The sequence below is a fragment of the Medicago sativa genome, chromosome 4 (genome assembly GCF_051527215.1).
Source record: "Medicago sativa cultivar Bolivia chromosome 4, Bolivia_mono, whole genome shotgun sequence".
NCBI classification, from domain to species: Eukaryota; Viridiplantae; Streptophyta; class Magnoliopsida; order Fabales; family Fabaceae; genus Medicago; species Medicago sativa.
In genome coordinates, this window is record NC_140752.1 from 89,664,334 (window position 1) to 89,683,203 (window position 18,870).

The 18,870-nt window shown below is 32.2% G+C and overlaps 2 protein-coding genes and 1 long non-coding RNA gene across 4 annotated transcripts; 1 reads left to right on the plus strand and 2 right to left on the minus strand.

Annotated features, from left to right (window-relative positions):
- Positions 1-761: 761 nt before the first annotated feature.
- On the plus strand, positions 762-4,729 carry LOC146933511 (GDSL esterase/lipase At1g29670-like). Its single transcript, XM_085705308.1, has 5 exons — positions 762-1,186; positions 1,530-1,654; positions 1,861-2,103; positions 3,229-3,475; positions 4,211-4,729. The coding sequence occupies exons 1-5, from the start codon at positions 949-951 to the stop codon at positions 4,411-4,413; spliced, it is 1,056 nt and encodes a 351-aa protein (XP_085561434.1). The 5' UTR covers positions 762-948; the 3' UTR covers positions 4,414-4,729.
- LOC146933512 (floral homeotic protein AGAMOUS-like) lies at positions 4,538-10,609 on the minus strand. 2 transcript variants are annotated; one of them, XM_085705309.1, is made up of 9 exons: positions 10,454-10,609; positions 9,909-10,147; positions 6,596-6,677; positions 6,422-6,483; positions 6,210-6,309; positions 6,050-6,091; positions 5,682-5,723; positions 5,408-5,585; positions 4,538-4,827 (listed from the first exon to the last, which is right to left on the minus strand). In XM_085705309.1, the coding sequence occupies exons 1-8, from the start codon at positions 10,574-10,576 to the stop codon at positions 5,409-5,411; spliced, it is 867 nt and encodes a 288-aa protein (XP_085561435.1). In that variant the 5' UTR covers positions 10,577-10,609; the 3' UTR covers positions 4,538-4,827; position 5,408. The 2 variants fall into 2 exon arrangements, with proteins under 2 accessions (XP_085561435.1, XP_085561436.1); XM_085705310.1 differs by lacking the exon at positions 5,682-5,723.
- Positions 10,610-11,424: 815 nt separating this feature from the next.
- Positions 11,425-14,379, minus strand: LOC146933513 (uncharacterized). Its single transcript, XR_015007492.1, has 4 exons — positions 14,147-14,379; positions 13,431-13,810; positions 12,822-12,903; positions 11,425-11,884 (listed from the first exon to the last, which is right to left on the minus strand). It is a non-coding gene; the product is annotated as an uncharacterized LOC146933513 (long non-coding RNA).
- Between the last annotated feature and the right edge of the window lie 4,491 nt (positions 14,380-18,870).

The following is an 18,870-nucleotide window of genomic DNA, read 5'->3' on the forward strand; positions in this document are numbered from 1 at the left end:
CCAGCCTACATTATTTTTTTTTGCATATTTAATATATTATTATAAAATAGAATTGGCAATATGTATCATATAAAATCATATTTTCTAAAGTGTTATATTAAATATCAAAATGAAGTTTAATTTCATTGGTCTATTAATTCGTTTTAACGATATGACATTTTATTTATTTAATGATGTCAATATGAAATACAATGTCTTTAATTAGGCTAACCAAGTCATACTATACTTTCAAAAAGTCTAGATCCTAGTCCTAGACTAAAAATAAGTCCGTAATAGATAATAGGTCAGACTTAAGTCTTAATTTTTTTATAAGGTTAGACTTGTGTTCGACAAAGTTTAACTCGGCTCAGCCTATTCCCACCTTATTCGTAGGTGTCTTTACTTCACTTTTTTGATTAAGTTTCCTTTAAACTTGTAATTGCATGAGTCTTTACTTCATTTTTTTGAGTAAGTTTCATCTAAACTTGTACACTTGTACGTACTAGTCTTTCCTTGGTGAAGTTTCCTCTAATCTCTTCACTTGATTAAGTTTCATCTAATACTACGCGGTAAATAGGACATTTCAACGGAGAGCAAGTTTCCTCTCTAAATTGTACATTTGTCGTTTTTTCAAAACTTTGAGAATTTTATGGTCGTTATATTCATGACAAACCGTTGAACTAGTCTTCTCTTTTGTAGGCTCCACTAGTCATTTATCCAATAGTGCATGCATGGCATTATTTCACTTCACTATATATGAGGCGTGTAAGATAAATTGTTTCAACAAATTTCACACCACAAAACAAGGTCATACAAATTTTTGTCTTTCATCTCTCTCTCTCTCTCTCTCTCTCTCTCTATATATATATATATATATATATATATATTTAGCTACACACTTGCAAATCTCATGCTTAGATTCCAAATATTTTGGATCAGAACAAACTTTTGACATTTTTTCTCTTTAATATGGATCATAAGACTAAGTTATGGATGGTGCTTTTCTTCTTCTCAAGTGCAACATATTGTGTTGTTGGGAAGCCCCAAGTTCCATGTCTTTTCATTTTTGGAGATTCTTTATCGGACAGTGGAAACAACAATAACCTAGCTACCGATGCCAAAGTTAATTACAGGCCTTATGGGATTGATTTTCCTGCTGGTCCTACGGGAAGATTTACCAATGGCCGTACTTCAGTTGACATAATCAGTAATATTTTCTCATATTTGAATATATTCATGCCGACAAATTTTTATATTGGGCGAGATATAGTTTGAAAATATGTTTATAAGTTGCGGACAGTTCTCATCTTACGTTTTGTAATATTTGAATTAAGTTCGGTCTAAATTCTAAGATTAATTAAGCACCTTTGGCAATCTTAGATTCAAATTTAGGACATGGTTTTGAATTGTGTTATATAGTGTCTCCTAAATTTTGATAACAAGGAAAACTATAAATTCACATACACGTATTTTTGCATTTTATTTTTGTGTCATTCTTTAATCAAATTATTTGGTGCATTTATATTGATCCAAGAATTCTACTATTGCAGCTGAACTTTTGGGATTTGACCACTTTATCCCACCTTATGCAAATACCCATGGTGCAGACATAGTTCAAGGTGTTAATTATGCATCCGGTGCAGCAGGGATCCGCAATGAGACTGGAACACACTTGGTATAAGTCAAGCTCTTTTAATTCAATTATATTTATCTTAAATTTTGGTACAATATAAATGTCACATTGAAGTTTATGTAATTCTTCAAGTATTTATGTGTCATGATTTGTGTGTGAGTGATTTGTCATCCTACCTTATACATGTCTTTGTAACTTGTAAGATTATATCACAAATTTATTAGTCACTTTGGCAATGTTGATTCCAGGGTCCAGATATCAGCATGGGATTGCAGTTACAACATCACACAGACATTGTTTCCCAAATTGCTAAGAAACTTGGATATGACAAAGTGCAACAACACCTTAATAAGTGTTTGTATTATGTGAATATAGGCAGCAACGATTACCTTAACAATTACCTCCTGCCACAACATTATCCAACTAAAGGAAAGTACACTACTGATCAGTATGCTGCAGCTCTTGTCCAAGAATTATCAACTTATTTAAAGGTGTTTACTAGTTGCATTTTTAGCATAGACCCAATTAACAAAGTGTTGTTGACTAGGCTTAAATGTTTAAACTTATGGATACATATGTTTCAAAAGTTTAGTTCGAACAATTTGGACTTCACCCCAACCAAATTAGTTTTTGAGGGTGCTAAGAACACTTTTTTTTTTTTTCCAGTTGAAATTCAAATTGATTCTACTAATCATGTAGATCCCAAATAAACTTAGCGGGATTTACAAATTTAACCAATAAAAAAGTGTGTTAAAAAGAGCACTTGTTAGCGTAATTCTTAAATTTTTATTGGTTAAGTTCTGATAGTGTACCATTTTTTACCTTTCTATTTTGTTGATTTTCTTTTTGTTTAGGCTCGGTTTAATTTATTTATTTTTAGTTTTTTTTTTGGGATTGGTATGGACTATTATGTTATATTGGGCTCTGGTACAATAGTATATTAGGAGTTTCGTTTCAAACCCCCTAAAATTACTTTGGAAGCTTGGGTAGTATACTTTAATTTGTTGAGTTAGAGGCTAGTTTATTTAATTTTTTAATTTGTTTAGACTTAGTTTAATTTTTTAGAGCTACTTTTAACTCTAATGAGTTCTTAAAAATCACACCCCTGTAGGGAAAAATCATCGTTTCTTCGCACATCCGGATGAATAAATCTGGGTGGGAGTAGATTTTAAGAATAATCGGGTGTAGGAAGCTCCTTTTTGTTTTTTTTTATAATGTTTTGGGGATTGGTATATGCCATTAGATCATATTGGTCTCTAATACCATGCTGGACTTTCTGTAGAACCCAGTTAGTGGAGTAATGCGGTTATTTTAGACAATTTCTTTTCGCACCCATTACATTTAGGTCGGATTATGAAATCCAAAAAAATGTAAGGTGTTCAAGGGTGTTTTTACGTGTTTTTACATTTTTTAACGTGTTGTAGAGCGCTTGAGAAACTAGTAGGATGAGATAAGAAATCGTCGCCACTTTATAGTGTACACTCACTTTGTCCATGAATGAATTATCACATGTGGGAGTTTAATATTTGAACATCACTTGTAGGAAGTTGCTTAACAATCACATGATTTATTTGCAGCAGTTAATGTTTATCTGATTTGTGTGAGTGCATGTGCAGGGTATACATGGGCTTGGAGCAAGAAAGTTTTCCTTAGTTGGATTAGGCCTTCTAGGTTGCGTTCCACATGAAATTTCTACCCATGGGAAAAATGATTCAAGGTGTATTCAAGAGGAGAATAATGCAGCACTACTTTTCAATGACAAACTTAAAGCCCTCGTTGATCGTTTGAATAAAGAATTAACTGATTCCAAATTCATCTTCATTAACAGTGCTGTCATAAGACATAGTCAGTTAAAGCTACCAGGTATTTGAAACATTTTTTCTTCCCATAACAAATATACCAAATCATTTGACAGGGTTTAAGTTATATAAAGTTAAACTTAATACCAAAAATAATGCCTTTAGAACATGAACATTCAATAGTTTATTATAGATTTTCTTCCAAAAAGGTGGCTTTTATAAGTTTTCATCCGTCTGATGTACACTTTTTTAAGAAATGAGAATCTGAAAAGAGTAGTTTCTCCGCAAAAAGTCAACTTTTTTATAATTTTCAATGTGTAAGTCATAGCTCAACTGACACATAATGAAATTGTAAGTTCTAATATTCAAGGTGTTTTTGAGTTTGAACTTGGAATCTCCATTTGTATGTTTGAGTTTCATGTGGTATTTGTCACTCCATATAAAATAAAGTAATTTTTATTACAAAAAACAAACACAAAATAGCTTATGTTTTTTTTAAAAAGAAATCTCTTAAATTAATCTATAAATTATTGAATATCAAAATCATTTATTTTCATAATCCGTAACCAAATAATTTGAAGTGTTTTATAGATTTTTTTTCAGATTCTATTTTTTTTTTTTTAAAGTTGTAACAGATAGATGAAAACTTCCAAAAGTTATATTTATATATTTTTTTAAAAAAAATAGCAATAAAATTTCTAAGAAAAAAGTTGTACAAACATACCCTAAAGTAGATAGAAACATTGATTGTATAATATTAACTATGGTTGCTGTAATAACAATAACATGTTGATTTCAGATCTTGTGAAATGTTGCAAAGTGGGGTCAAACGGACAGTGTATCCCTAATACGAAACCGTGCAAAGCAAGAAACCTACATCCATTTTTTGATGCATTTCATCCAACTGAGGTGGTCAACAAATTGTCTGCAAACTTAGCTTATAATGCTCCTGCTCCATCCTTTGCATATCCAATGGATATCTGTCGTCTTGTTAAATTGTAAACAAGATGGATCTCTCTTGTCTATATTTATCTACTCATGTAAGAAGATGGAAGCCTCTGATAATCATATACTAGATTGCAATTAATTAGTAAAATTGATATTGTAAATTTGGAAATATGGAAAGTAGAATAAGGTTGACACATGCCAATGTGTAATCTCCATACTTAATGTCTTAGTAGATAAGCTAAATAGGTCATAGAAGCTTTCACAATAGATAGATTATACATGAGTAATTAAGCTTATGAAAGTCTACAAAGCCACTACAAAGTTTTGAAGGGAAGTTGTTAAATAAATCCCCTCCACATAGTTCTGCTTATATTTCATTTAGCCATCTGCTATCATAAGATTCCCATATTACAATAATAACAGAAAATCTAAGTCTTTGCTCTTCTCAACCACGAACACATCGATCAACTGCACAAGAGTAAAAAATAAATGAGTACTTATTAGATTTCATGTTTGATTATTCTGAATATATAAAATGAGTCAAGTGTCCATAGATTCAGGTGTGTATATGATCTAAGACTCAGTTACTCTAATAGTAAGTCTTCTTAACACTATAATTAACAAATTCAACGGTTGTATGATGTATCATGCATACCAAAATTTAAATAAGTTGCTAATTATTTACAGATAACATAATAATATAAGCAAGTTTTACTCATATTATTAAATAAAAACTATAGGCTAAAATAAAGTTATTTAACAAAATATCAATTTGTATGAAACTGTTAAAGAGGTAATGACTTGTTAGTTTCTATGCATAAAACCATTGACTTCATTCTACACCTGCATTTGTTATGAATATATGAACACTATTAAGTTTTTTATTCTTCTTTTGATAGACAAATATCAGTGATCAACTAGTTAAGGAAAAATGCAAGCAGCACGGATTGAACACTATAAACAAGATAATTAGTTCATTTAAAGTTAACTAATATTGAAAATAATTATCGTAAAGTTATATATAGAATGAATGTGAAGAGCTAATTACCTTACACAAATTGAAGAGACATCTGATCTTGCCTGGCATACTGATCATTGGGTTGTAATTCGTTCACTTGAAAGTAGCCGCGAGAGTCAAACTGCGGCTGAGGTTGCATGCATTCAAAGCTTGTGCCTCCAGGCAACACATTAACATTATGGTTGTTCCTCTGCTCACTTTCTGATATCTACATAGCAATAAACAAAAATAAAATGCCATAGTTAGTAATTGATATGATGATTTCAAACATTACATATATTAGGACAGAGAGACAACAACAAACCTTTGCTCTAAGAACTTGGTTACTATTATGCAACTCTACCTCCTGTATGTAATATATATGTACATTTTAGTTATCATACTTTGAAAAATGTTATTATACAAAATCTTGTTTGTTATCATACAATACATGTCTTCAAATATGGAGGTTATTTCATTATGAAACAAATTTATTTTGGTCACACAAGCTAGCCTGCAAGCTAATCAAATTATTAGTTGAAATGACTAATGTATAATCAATAGATAAGGTGTTATGAATATTTTGTATTATCGCCTTTTTGAACCAATGACTAACCAATTAATGTTGACAAAAACAAAGGAAAATGTAAGTTGAAAAGTTTATTGAAAAATGAATACAAAGAAAATATTTACCCTCTTCTGCATGTACTCAAGTTCTGCAAACAGCATTTCATTCTGATGTAGCACAAACAAAGTTAGAAGGAAAACATTAGTATTTATCAGCAGAATATTGCATCATCTATTAATTTAATTGATACAGAAATTAAGAATCTTGTCTTGTGATTATAAGTACCTTCTTGGAACGAATTCTGCTAATTCCTTTTTCTAATTTACTCTCAAGGTTTCTGAGATCCTTACCATTCATATTGCTCAAAGATTCACCCATCATTTGCCTGCATAATTAAAATATTTTCATCACTATTTAGAAACATTTAAAATGCTAAAGATCTCTTTGCTTGTCCTAACTCCTAATACATGAAAGTATAAGACACTTGTTCAATTTACCTGTTATGATTCTGCAAGTTACTGATTTGCACACGCAGTTTGGCAGCTTCTTGCTGGTAATACTGAAATTAAGCAATCATGTTTAAAGGGGTTAGTTTATTTATTACATTACTTTACATTGTGCTTGTGCTTGTGTTTGTGGCTGTGTAATTGTAGTGAAGAAATAATGAATACCTGAACATTAGACTCAGAAGCTGATTTAGCACCAGAAGAATCTGAACATGCTTTCTTGTACCTCTCAATTGATGCTTTGACACTGAAAAGTAGTATATATAGTATCATTTACAAATCATGTTCATCAATTATGCTAAGTATGGCTTGGCAATGGCATATAATAAAGGACAATTGATAATATTTCTGAATTCTTAATTATCATCATGAAATATTATCAATTGCTAACCAAAAAAAATGACTGTCACATTCCTGGCCACAAATTAATAAAATCTAGAATTCAAACCGTTTGAAATTTTTAGGACATTAGTCAAGGGAGAAATATATTATGCAGGAAAATTAAAACAGGAACAAACTATAGCTAATATCACATCAGATACATCATATCAGTACACTCATTCTCCATAGTCCATATACCCAGGCACAACGCCCATACCAATAGAAGGCTCATTTCCAAATTTTTGATTTTGAGAAAGAGAGGGGCTGGAATCATAATGTTGTGCCAACTCATGTTGTAAGTAGTGTATGTTTAGTGTTTGGTAAATATATATTTGAAGGAATTTGATTTCGTAAAATTGAGTTTAAAGTGAATAAATTTATATTCGTATATTTCTATTTGAAAACAAGTTTAATGTAAAGGTTTTGTCAAAAAAAAAAGTTTAATGTAAAGGTTAGCATAAAATCACATGTACACTAAATTACTTATTCTCAATTTGTCAAAGTGCAAGTTTGAAAACTCATGATGCCACCGTGCGATGGACCAAAGCTTGGATTTGTTGCTTCGGTGAAGTCACAAACACGAGAAATATTGATGCCACACACAACCAAACATGCACAAAGTATGTTTTGAAATTGACACACATATTTGGTATTAAGTTGGTTTTGGCAAAATCACGGTGACATTATTTATTGAAGTTCTAACGTTGAACTTTTGCAAAATCACAAAAGCGTCATGGACTAACTTGTCCAGAGAGTAACCAAACATAAGTGTATAAAATTATTAAGAAACATGTAATTTATAAACTTATCAACTATACATTACTTCTATTCTAGATACCAGAAACCGCTACCTTTGAAGCTGAATCAATCAATATACTGTTATCATAAAAAGTAGACTATATTCTACATATCTTCTTTATCCATTTTTTTTATGAATCTTCATCCAAATATTTCAGTTACTCGTTGAACAAAGTAAAGTAATAAATCAGTTTCAAAATAATGATATAATTTGCAGTCAAATCATCCAGCTGGTTGAGTAAACTGAACCTTAAAACACAATCTTGAAAAACACATCTAAAGATATCATTCCTCAAAACCTTGACGTCAATATTGATTAGATGTGTATTTATCAGAAACCAAGTTGATTGGATGTGTTGAAAATAAAATATAATAAATAATAACATAAAAAGAAATGGTAAAAAACCCTTTTTATTTTTGTTTCATTTTCAGCATATTTGGCCAATGATACCTTAATTTCGTCGAGCCATTGATTGGCTGCACCTGCCACGCTGGCTCAGGTTCCTAAATATGATTGGTTCAACCATTTTTAGTGTTTTTTTTAATAATTTCCACTGCCATATGAAGGAACCATCTCATACACATTGGATAATACTCTCAAATACAATTTATTACCTACCTTGTTTTTTTACCAAACTTATTAGTAAAATATTAAAATAATATTAAATTTCTCTTTATTTTGTTTTCAGTCTTTTCTGTCTGAATGTGATAAAATCACAGCCGTTCAAATAGGTTGAGGGGCAGACACTGCTATAGATGTAGCAGAAGGAACAGTAGTACGTTTCCCGTTGCATGGAAGAAGACAAAAATGTTGATAACAATCTCATTGGCTGTCTCAAATTGTCGTACGTTGTCTCTGCCCCCATTTACCTCATTCATTTAGCTTAGAAAGAAAACCCTTTCCTTTTTCTTCCTCAGTCTATAACTTTCACAGATTTGATCTATTATTTGAAAGATCTTTAGCAACAATGAAATTATGATAACCACCCTATTCATTACATCATCACTCTCTATTGTATTGTTCTTTTCTAACTATGTAAAAGAATATATTTACATTGATAAAAAAAAGAACAGAATATTTGGATTTTTACCTTATGATAACTGTAAGATTAATTAAAGCTATACATGATTAACGTTAGGATTCATCTTTAAAGAGGATTCACTTGTTAAAAATCACTTGTGACATAACTAAAGATTCTTTTCATCCAAGACAAAATTGAAATCAGTGTCTAGAGCTAGTGAGTCCTTTAAGCCCTAACCAGAAATAACAAGAAGCCCCATTTCCTAAATTGGGGAAATTAAACAACACAATGAGATTTCCAATATACCCTTTTGACTATAATTTTGTAAAGTTTCTGTCTTTCTTTCATTTGTATCCCCTTGATTAGTTATTATCCATCTCATTAATTAGATGTTAATGAAACCCTAATTTCTAGGGCTATTGTTTATCCAAGCTGAGATTTGAGTGAAACCCTTTGTTGAAATTAAGAATTGAAAATCTTCATCTGGATGTTAGTGTTCTTAATCAGATTTAATTCTGTTGAATAAAAAAAGAAATTTTCCTGCATAATTTCTTCATTAAGAAATTTTTTGTATAAAAAGTAAGGAACTATAGTTTTAGGCTTTTCACAAACCCTAAATAACCCTTGCCTTTTCTTAACTATTTTATTATTTTATTAATAACATCAATTTAACTCATTGACAACTAGCTTTTTCCACATGCTTTAGGCCTTATTAGGAGGAATAACATTAGAAAGGGAAAGAAGAAAAAAAAGAAATGGAAAGTCTAATAACAAAATGAAGAAGGAAGTAAGGGATTGGCTGATCTCACAACCCTTCTTCAAATCTTCCCAAATCCTTACCTGAATGATGCTACTAACAAATAACAACCATAGTGCTTCTATACATTTCTGTTATACCAGATCTATGTGTCCACCATACCAAAAAATACTAGGAAAATTTTGATGGACACAAAGAAAAGAGGTTAAGAAAATGAACTTAAAAAGTTGATAGAAGAAACATATATAAAGGCCAAAATAGAAGAAACAAACACAAGTGAATCTTGGTTGCAGAAAACAGACATACAAAGAGGAAAATCTAACACAAAAATGATTAGTCTCTTTTGGTTAAGTTAACTAATGTACTCCTTCAAAAGATCTATTAACATGAACATAAACATAAACTCAATGTTCCTTAAAAAGAAGCAACAGAGACATTTCTTTGACTTATCAAAAACTGCAAACAAATAGAAAAAGAACACCACCAACACAAAAAGCTTGTAAATTTCTTAAGTAGTTACCTGTTATTTGCATATTCATAGAGGCGGCCGCGAGTCGAGAAGACTATAAGAGCAACTTCAGCATCACAAAGCACAGATAATTCATATGCCTTCTTAAGCAAGCCATTTCTACGCTTGCAGAACGTAACTTGGCGATTCGTTGTGTTCTCAATCCTCTTGATCTCAATCTTCCCTCTTCCAATCTTTCCTCTCTGTGGAGAATCTGGCATGGATTCGTTTGGAAAACTCATAGTTTCAACCTGTATCAAGTATAAAACATCATCAACACATTTTTTCCTCACAAAAAAAGTGTCTATATCTTAACAAAATTGATTGTTAAATTAGTTCTATTGTTTTGTTTGATGGGGAAGAATCTTCATTGGAAAAGGAAAGGAAAAAGATTAAAACTTGATACAACCCATCTTCACCCTTTAAATCAGTGGCTATTTAGCTACAAAAAATTTCATGGTTTTCAGGTGAAAAATGGTTTGATTTTTCCTAAAAGAGAGATATCATTGTGAAAGGATTTAAAGTGATGTTTCAATATTTTGCTGAATAACACTAACCTTTTTGGTGATGAAACAAAATGGAGAGAAAATTAATATTAAGGACAAAGAGATATAAGAAAATGAAAGTAAAGTAAAGGGGATAAAGAAAGGGTATTTATAAAGTGAAAAACCACTTTTCATCCATGATGGTTTTATGCATATGAAACAACATATATACTCAATTACATTTGCAGATATTTTATTGATATAAATTTAATATTTTATTATTATTTTTTTATTTTCTTCCCTCTCTATCCCCACTGTTGAGTGGTGTGTGTTTGAAGATAATCAAAAAGGTAAGGATAAAGATGGAATAAGTCTTTAGAGTTAACCAACCTTAGTTTATTTTCTTCTTCTTCTTGGTTTTGAAAAATGAATTATGAATGAATGAAGTAGGGCACCAGAGGGAGGGGTCTGAAAAGGATTATTAATGGGGTGAAAAGGACATTGAGCTAAGTTGCAAAACTTAGCACTAGTGGTATTTCAAAATATATAGTGCATATGAAGCTCTTTTCCTTTTGTGTAGACTAGCGTATTTCCACTACTAAAAAAAGGTCGTTTTCGGACGGAATTTCAGACGGTTTTGGGACGGAATTTACGGAAACTTCCCACGGATTTCGGACGAAAATCCGTTTTCGGACGGAATTCGGACGGATAGGGCGCTGTCCGAAACAACCGCGTCGCAAATTGTATTTTCGTCCCAAATTCCGTCCGAAATATATTTCAGACGGATTTCGGACGGTTTTCACACAAACACGTTGGACTAAACTTCAAACGGATTTGGGACGGAATTTAATTAAATTTCCTACGGATTTCGGACGGATTTAATTTAAAAAATTTCCAACGAATTTCGGACGGATTTAATTTGCTTTACAAAATTTCCATGCTTTTCGGACGTGGTTATAATTTTTTTTTATTTTACAGAATTGCCACAATTTATATTCAATAATACATACTAAATCAAATAAAAATAAATAGTAACTCAAGAGTAAACAAATGGCCATTGCCTGAAACAAAATTATATAAACTAGATTCATACAAGTGCTCAATGTTCTAACACAATAACATGACTAAATTGTTCATTAGTCAGTGCTCAACAATAAAAGTAACACAATCAATTGCACTAGCAGGGATAGGGGAAAGTAACACAGGTTGTATCAGATCCATCCTGCAACACCAGCAGCATGTTTCAGTTACCAAATGCATTGAAACATTAAAAACATTCATCAAATTTTTCTGAGATGTCAAAGCACTTTATGCCATCAATATTAGGATTGTTGATAACTGCCTTCAATAGAGCGCGCTCAATCTCTTTTCCTGTCATATCAGCAGCGTGAACGATTCTGTTATGTGAATGACCTCCCTCCAGCACTCAATCTCTTGTAGTCTGTCACTTTGTAATGCAATGTACCCCTTCCAGCAGGTATACAAGTTCCCATTGCGATGTCTCTGCACAAAAAGCAGAAAGAGGCTAGATTTAAGAAAATAGTGATCTTTCCCATTCTCAAAATAGTAACAATATTAATAACCATGAACTATGCAGAACCAAATTCAAAGCTTAGCATAAACAAACTCTCAATCAACAAATGTGCATTAAAAGTTCATTTGAAATGGATTTAGCTCTTCAAAAGTTGACAATTCATGTAATAGAGTAAAGTAATAACAATTGTTGATGAGAAAATGAACGGCTGATATTCCAACACATCCAAAAAAAAAAAAGTTTTGAACAGTTTTTAGCTAATGAAGCAGGGACTTGAACAGACACTGGACACGATACAAATTAAAAAAATAACTCAACACTGCTAATATAAAAAAAACATAGGACACTAACACCACTACATATATATTTTTATTTCGGCATACTTGTCTGCTAATATAAAAAAAAATGTTTTGTATTGACTCCACTAGTTTAATTTCCTATTGCTATTTCAGTGTCAGGTGTCCGTAGTCTATTCCGTCCCCAAACTTCTTTCCTAAGCAACTTGATTGTCAAGAGAAAAATCATAAACATTGAAACACATACATAAGCATTGTGTACAACAGGAAGTTAAAATCTAAGGAAGTGTGCATATGTTAACAGCCAAGACAAACCGCTATGAATGCAACAAAATAAAACGCCAACATAATGTCAACTATCGAGTCATTTCTTCGGTTTAAGAAGAAATTTGGACATAGAAATATACCCAATTAGGGGACTAATTGTAACCATCACAGTGACTATAGACAGAAAAGGAGCGTAGAATATAATACACCACAATACCAAGAAAATAAAATAAAAAGAAGTAATTTTCTTTATTTTAAACAATTACAAGTTAGACCATTACAAGTTAGACCATCTACTAAAGCATTCAAGAAAAAAGAAACAAACTAACTGTTGTTCACATACCACATAAGTCATTCACTTTCTTCGCCATATCTTTTATCTCCTTCTCCACTTTTTTTATGCTTGTGGATTAAGGTCCCAAACCCTACATAAAGTAAAACAAAATCACATATCCGAAAAAAGTTATCAAGCTAACAACTAAGAAACCTAGCAGTGAAAGTCATGGATCAACAAATGAGCAAATCATCTCCAAAAATATCACTTGCTTTCTATATTACAGAGCAAATAGACTCCAAAATCACATCATCAACCCTAAATGCATAGTTACACAAACTAGTAGCACCTCACCTCAGTAATTCTTGGTGAAAGATATTGATTGGGTACACTCAAATTTTGTCAAACCATATAAAAGTTTAAACTTTACCTAACATCATGACACAATCTATGCATCTACATCATACTAACATGATATATTAACAATTTTTTTTTTGAAACATCATATATATTAAGCAAGGCTAGCACAAGGAGTACTATCCCGCGAAGGAGGAAAAAGAATACAAGAAAGAGGGTCATAACAATGACAGCACCTCTCCACCTAACAACCAGTCAACAAAAAACCCCCTATAAGCCAAAATCAACAACAAAAACAGGAAAAAAAAACTGATAACACACCAACAGCAGCAGCTGCCACTGAACTGCAAAACACATCAGGAACCATGCTACACCAGCTGCTCGCAACACTCCACCCTTTCTGCTAACCACAGCAAACCACTCGCACAGCAAAATAAAACACACAGGCCAAACTGATCAGCAAGACCAAACAGTAGGCTAGCAGCAAGAAAGAGAAAACTAGCGCAGAAACAAACAGGAACCAGCAACCAAAATACAAACCTTGGACAAATAGGCAGTGCAGCATCCTACCGAATCAACCACCAAGACAGTAACGGGGATTCCAACACCATTCGTAGAACAAACATGTCGCAATTTTCAATCTCGCCAAACTCCAATTCCCCGATAATACCTTAACTTGATCCCCCATTAGTTCACAGCTACTACAAGCACCAATTTATACAAACCCAATCAAAATCTGAAAAGAGGGTAAATTAAAAGGAAACTAATTTCTTTGTTTTGAGTATACCTTCAACGTTATAGAATTTTAAAACCCACAAAAAAAACAGATTTTTAACTAACCCTAGATCCATAATCATCAAATTTTTCAATGAACACTAAAGGGGTTAAAGCATAGTTGGAATTCAATGTTATAAAGCATAAAATAGAGTAAACGCTAGTGAAACATTAAGCGATTGTTACAAAAAACGAGATCGGTGAAGCTAAAACAGAGAAAATGGAAATTAGGGTTTTAGAGAGAGACAGAGAGAGAGGATTACGTAGGTTTGAGGAGAGCGATATCATCTTCATCAAGGGGGCGAGTTCTTCTCTTCCTTGAGCTCATCTTCATTGTGAATCGTCCATTCACAATGACTTGATTCTATGTCCAAACATCACACGATGGGGTCTGTGGGGGAACTGTTTGAGAATAAGTAGATCTCTGCGAATTTGGTGAAGAAAAGTAGAGAAATTGATCGAAAAGCTTTGAAAGTAGCTGCTGATTGAAGAGATCTGAAACTGTTGTTTGAAAAGAACTTTTTGTGAAATTGATTTTAGGGTTAAGAAAGAAATTGGAGAGAGAGGGAAAATTTTATAACACAGGCGGGATATGAAAACAATTTCCCAATTAAAAATAAAATAAAAACCATCAAATATTGGCCGTCCGAAATCTGTCTCAATATTTCCCACGGTTTTGGGACAAATTTGTTTTTTTAACGAAATTCGTGCGAAATCTGTGGGAAAGTATCTTGTTTGAATAGGTCTAAAAAGATTCACACGATTTTGGGACGGATTTGGGACGAAAATTCCGCTCCTTAAAAACCGTCCCAAATCTGTCCGAAAAGTTAAGACGAAAACTTATCCGTCCGAAAATTCCGTCCGAAAACACTGTTTTTTTAGTAGTGTTCAATTTAGGGCTAATGCATAAATGCTAATTAAATCTATATACATATTGTGTGTAAATTTGGTATTTGTAGACTTTTGAGTTAAAAAGTAAAACCAAACCATAAGAACTTTTTCTAAAAAAAGTTAAAATCATTTTAATAGACTAGAGAATTTTGAAATTGTTTTGTTAGAAAAAGTTTCACCTTGGCTAGATATTATAACAATTAAATAGAGCTTATTAATTTTTAAGTCAATTTTGCGATATTGGTTAGATAAAAATTTGGGCTAATAGTTACTCTGGTCTCTAGATGTGTAACAACTAGCTACAATAGTCCCTCAATGTTGCACTTAGACGACAAAACACAAGAAAAAACTTGATATATGTGGAAATCACTTATTTGGATCAAAAGAAATGAAAAAAGAAGAGATGCAAGAGGTGATTCTAAGTCAAAAAATGACCTAAAATCACTCATTCTCGATGAATGAAAGATAGCTTAAAGTAAAGTTGGAGTTTTTCTCACAAAAAATTACACCATCAATGTTTTTTTTAAGAAGCTAAAATGGATTAAAAAATAAAAAAACTTAGTCTCTCAAGCACAAGGATTGCCAGAGGAAAACTAAGAAGATAAAGTATCTGTTACATCATGTTATACCCTAATTTTGGACCTAAAAATACTTGTTTAATTCTTCTTTTCTTGCATTATAAGTCATTTGATATGTCTTTGATCAATTGCATCTTTCTCTGCATTTTATTTCAATGTTATTTGCAAAATCCACATAAAAGGGTATTTTAGTCATTTCCTGCATTTAACTCATTTTTATCTTTGAAAATTGTTTGAGTCTTTTAAATTGGTTTGTATAAGTCCTTGTTTCAATCTCATGTCAAAATTCATTTCAAAAATATCAGTTGAGTCATTTTTTAGTCAGTTTAGCCCCTAGGGGCATTTTAGTCATTTCCTATGTTAAAATTTCTTTCGGTCCTTTAAAAATTTGTTTGAGTCTTTTCATTTGATTAGAATAAGTCTCTGTTTCATTCCATGTCAAAATCCATTTTAAAATTGCATTTGAAGTCATTTTGAGTCAGTTTTGCCCCTAGGGGCATTTTGGTCTTTTCATGTGTCAAAACCCTGTTTAAATTCTAAAAAAATTGTCTCTGAGTCTTTTAATTCGCTTGTATAAACTCTTGCTTTAATCCCTTGTTAAAAAATCATTTTAAAATTGCATTTGAGTCGTTTTTAGTCATTTTAGTCCCTAGGGGCGTTTTGGTCATTTCACATAATATCTCTGTTTCATTTTAATCTGCTTTGTTGTGTTTAATCGTCTCGCTTTACGTTAATTTTCATTTTTACTTTTTCAATTCAATTTTAGTTTAATTTTCATTTTAGTCCTCGTACTTTTGTTATTAGCATTTTAATCCTTTTTTAATTTGTTAGAGTCCAAGTGCCACGTGTCCAAATGTTATTGGTTCTTAAAAGTTTGTTACAAGTCAAGTCCATGTGGCATTTCCTCATTGGTCCAAGCATTCCTTTCATCACCTATATAAGTCAAAGGTCCAAGTCAAAGTCTCATTAACAAAATCATTTCACAAAAAAACTCCACAAAAATCACAAAAATTCATAATTTATTTTCTCTCTATTTTTTTTCTCCTCTAACAACTTTCTCTCTCCTCTAACTAACTTCCACCATAACCAAAAGCTTCAACAACCTCCATAACCACCACATCTCCACCATAACCACCTTCAACCACCACCTTCAACCTCCACAAATTCATCACCAATTCACAAATTAATCCCAAAAACGATCAACAACACTCAAATTCACACCCAAACGTTTCATATCAACAATCAGCCATCAAATCAGCAAGAGAGCTTCAATTCCAACGTAAATCAATAGCAGTGAAAGCTTCAATTCCAACGAAAATCAATCTCAGTGGACCTTCACCAAACCAGTCCTCAACAATTCATCAAGAAACCGCAAAGATTCGATAACGTCGCAATCGTAACGCGCAAGCTCAAGGGAATGAGGCCGTGAAGGAAGTGCTGCAATCGAATGTGAAAACAGAAGAAAATAAGTCGTACAAAGTTCGAGTCGAACTGATCAGAAGCGTGAAGAAACAAACGGAACCAGATGGAGTGAAAAGAAGCAGCGACAGATCGGAAACCGAGGAGAATAGAAAGAGGTATTTGTCCAGATCGAGTTTTTACGGAAGTTTTTCGTATCAAGTTCTTCGATTCTCCGATTCAGCTCAGATATTGGTGAAGTCTCACATGAGAAATTGCTTTCATTGGTTGTTGATGCGATTGCGTGATTCAAGTGGTAACGTGAATAACAAAGATGCAGGCTATGTTGAAAATCAACAACAGCACATTGCCGATGCAATTGATTTGCTCCCTAGGCTTGCCGCTGGAATTGATTTGATCAGTAGGAGCATGATACTACAACTACAATTGGATGGAAGTCCTATAATGCCCTTATGGGAGAACTTGCTTCTCTTGAAACATGGAACATTGAAACTCTACCAAAGAATAATCCAGATGAAGAGTGAAGCCGCTAAGATTATGCTAGTGGTACCAAACTTGGTGGATCCACCTTCAATTCCCAAGGGCCTGGGCCTTATTCTTGCTCTTTGCTGCATTTTTGCTATCCGCACGCTACTTCTTGCCAGGTAGACCCCTGTTTGCCTCAAAATTGCTTGATAAAAATTCTAAAGCTTTTCTAGTTGTTTTTCTTGATATTTTTGTTAACTCTTGATGTGTTTTACATGTTAAAATTGCTTAGAAAAATATAGGTGAAAATATTGATTGCTTGTTTAGTTTAGTGTTAACTTTGGTAAAATCTTGGAAAAACTTTCAAAAATTGCATGAACATCCTCGTGGCCGATATTGATACATGAGACTTGATTCTTGTGTTTTCTTCTTGCATGTTAAAAAATGATAAGAGTTTATGTAGAATTCTCTTGTGATTTTGTGTCACTTCTTGCCAATTTTTGTGAAGTCTTTGTATGTTTTTGATACCAACATTTTGCCACATTGCGTTAATACTTAATATGCAAATGTGTAATGTGTTTACCTCTGAAAATTGTGTTTGTTTGGCTGTTTTGAAAGTGCAAATTGTGAATTTCTTGTTTCATAAGTAATGTGTATTGTTACCATGAGAAATAATGTGTAAAATGGATTCAAAGATGCACTATAGGTCTTGGCACATATTTGTCCTTATGATTCTCATGATGTGGCTGAAATGAACCGTTTGAAAATTACCATTGATATGAGAATTTTAAGTCTTAAATTTGCTTTGATGTTATGGTAATTCTTCAAGTCCATTTTCCCATTTTTTTGGCTAAAGTTTTTGTTACTTTTTGGTTAAGTTTTGCTCATTTTGTTATGCAATTTCTACTTGCTTTATTTTCCATATTATATCTTGTATTGCTAATCTTTTTGTTTCATGTTTCTTAAAGCATCCTATCCTCCATTTCCACTTTGTTTCTTGCACTTTAATTTTCATGCAAAGTTAGAATGTAAAAGCCTAGGAATTCTTGTACTTTACTTTTATGCCATTTTTTAATTCTTGCAAGACCATAGAATGTATCTAGGGCATGATGTAATATGGACAATGGACTCTAATAATGTACACCGACACAAACACCGACACATGCACACACATCACTATATAGTTAGAATATGCATGTTTAGATGTATGTTTAGGATTGTATGTTTAGATGAATGTTTAGGCTTTATACTTAGAAAAATCAATTTTCCAAAAAAAAATATGAACAAACTTCACTCAAACTTTTTTTTTCATAATAAACCTTGGGGTCCAAAACCCCACTGAATTTTCCTTTTATTTTCTTAATCAAAATCTTAATGAATCTTAATAATACTTAGACCCCATTTTGCAAATGACTAATTCAACCTCACAATTTCATATTCTCATGCCCTTGAGGCCTCTTTCTATTCTTCAAAACCCCATTTTCAAACTTAAAATCAATCAACAAAAACAAAAACATTTTTGGAAGAGAACTACGGTGGATTTGATCCCTTAAACGGGTACGTAGGCAAGGAACAAAATTCCTTCAATTCAAATAAAATAAAAATTCAAACACATTCTTCTCCCTCCAATTCTT

What these genes read in the sequence shown, in the direction of transcription:
- LOC146933512 (XM_085705309.1), bottom strand. Translation starts at nt 10,576, where the DNA reads ATGAAAAGTGGTTTTTCACTTTATAAATACCCTTTCTTTATCCCCTTT. An exon ending in TTTGTTTCATCACCAAAAAG is followed by an intron (nt 10,148 to 10,453) that starts GTTAGTGTTATT and finishes TACTTGATACAG; the next exon opens with GTTGAAACTATGAGTTTTCC. An exon ending in ACCAAGTTCTTAGAGCAAAG is followed by an intron (nt 5,586 to 5,681) that starts GTTTGTTGTTGT and finishes ATTGCTATGTAG; the next exon opens with ATATCAGAAAGTGAGCAGAG.
- LOC146933511 (XM_085705308.1), top strand. Translation starts at nt 949, where the DNA reads ATGGATCATAAGACTAAGTTATGGATGGTGCTTTTCTTCTTCTCAAGT. An exon ending in ATGAGACTGGAACACACTTG is followed by an intron (nt 1,655 to 1,860) that starts GTATAAGTCAAG and finishes TGTTGATTCCAG; the next exon opens with GGTCCAGATATCAGCATGGG. An exon ending in TAGTCAGTTAAAGCTACCAG is followed by an intron (nt 3,476 to 4,210) that starts GTATTTGAAACA and finishes TGTTGATTTCAG; the next exon opens with ATCTTGTGAAATGTTGCAAA.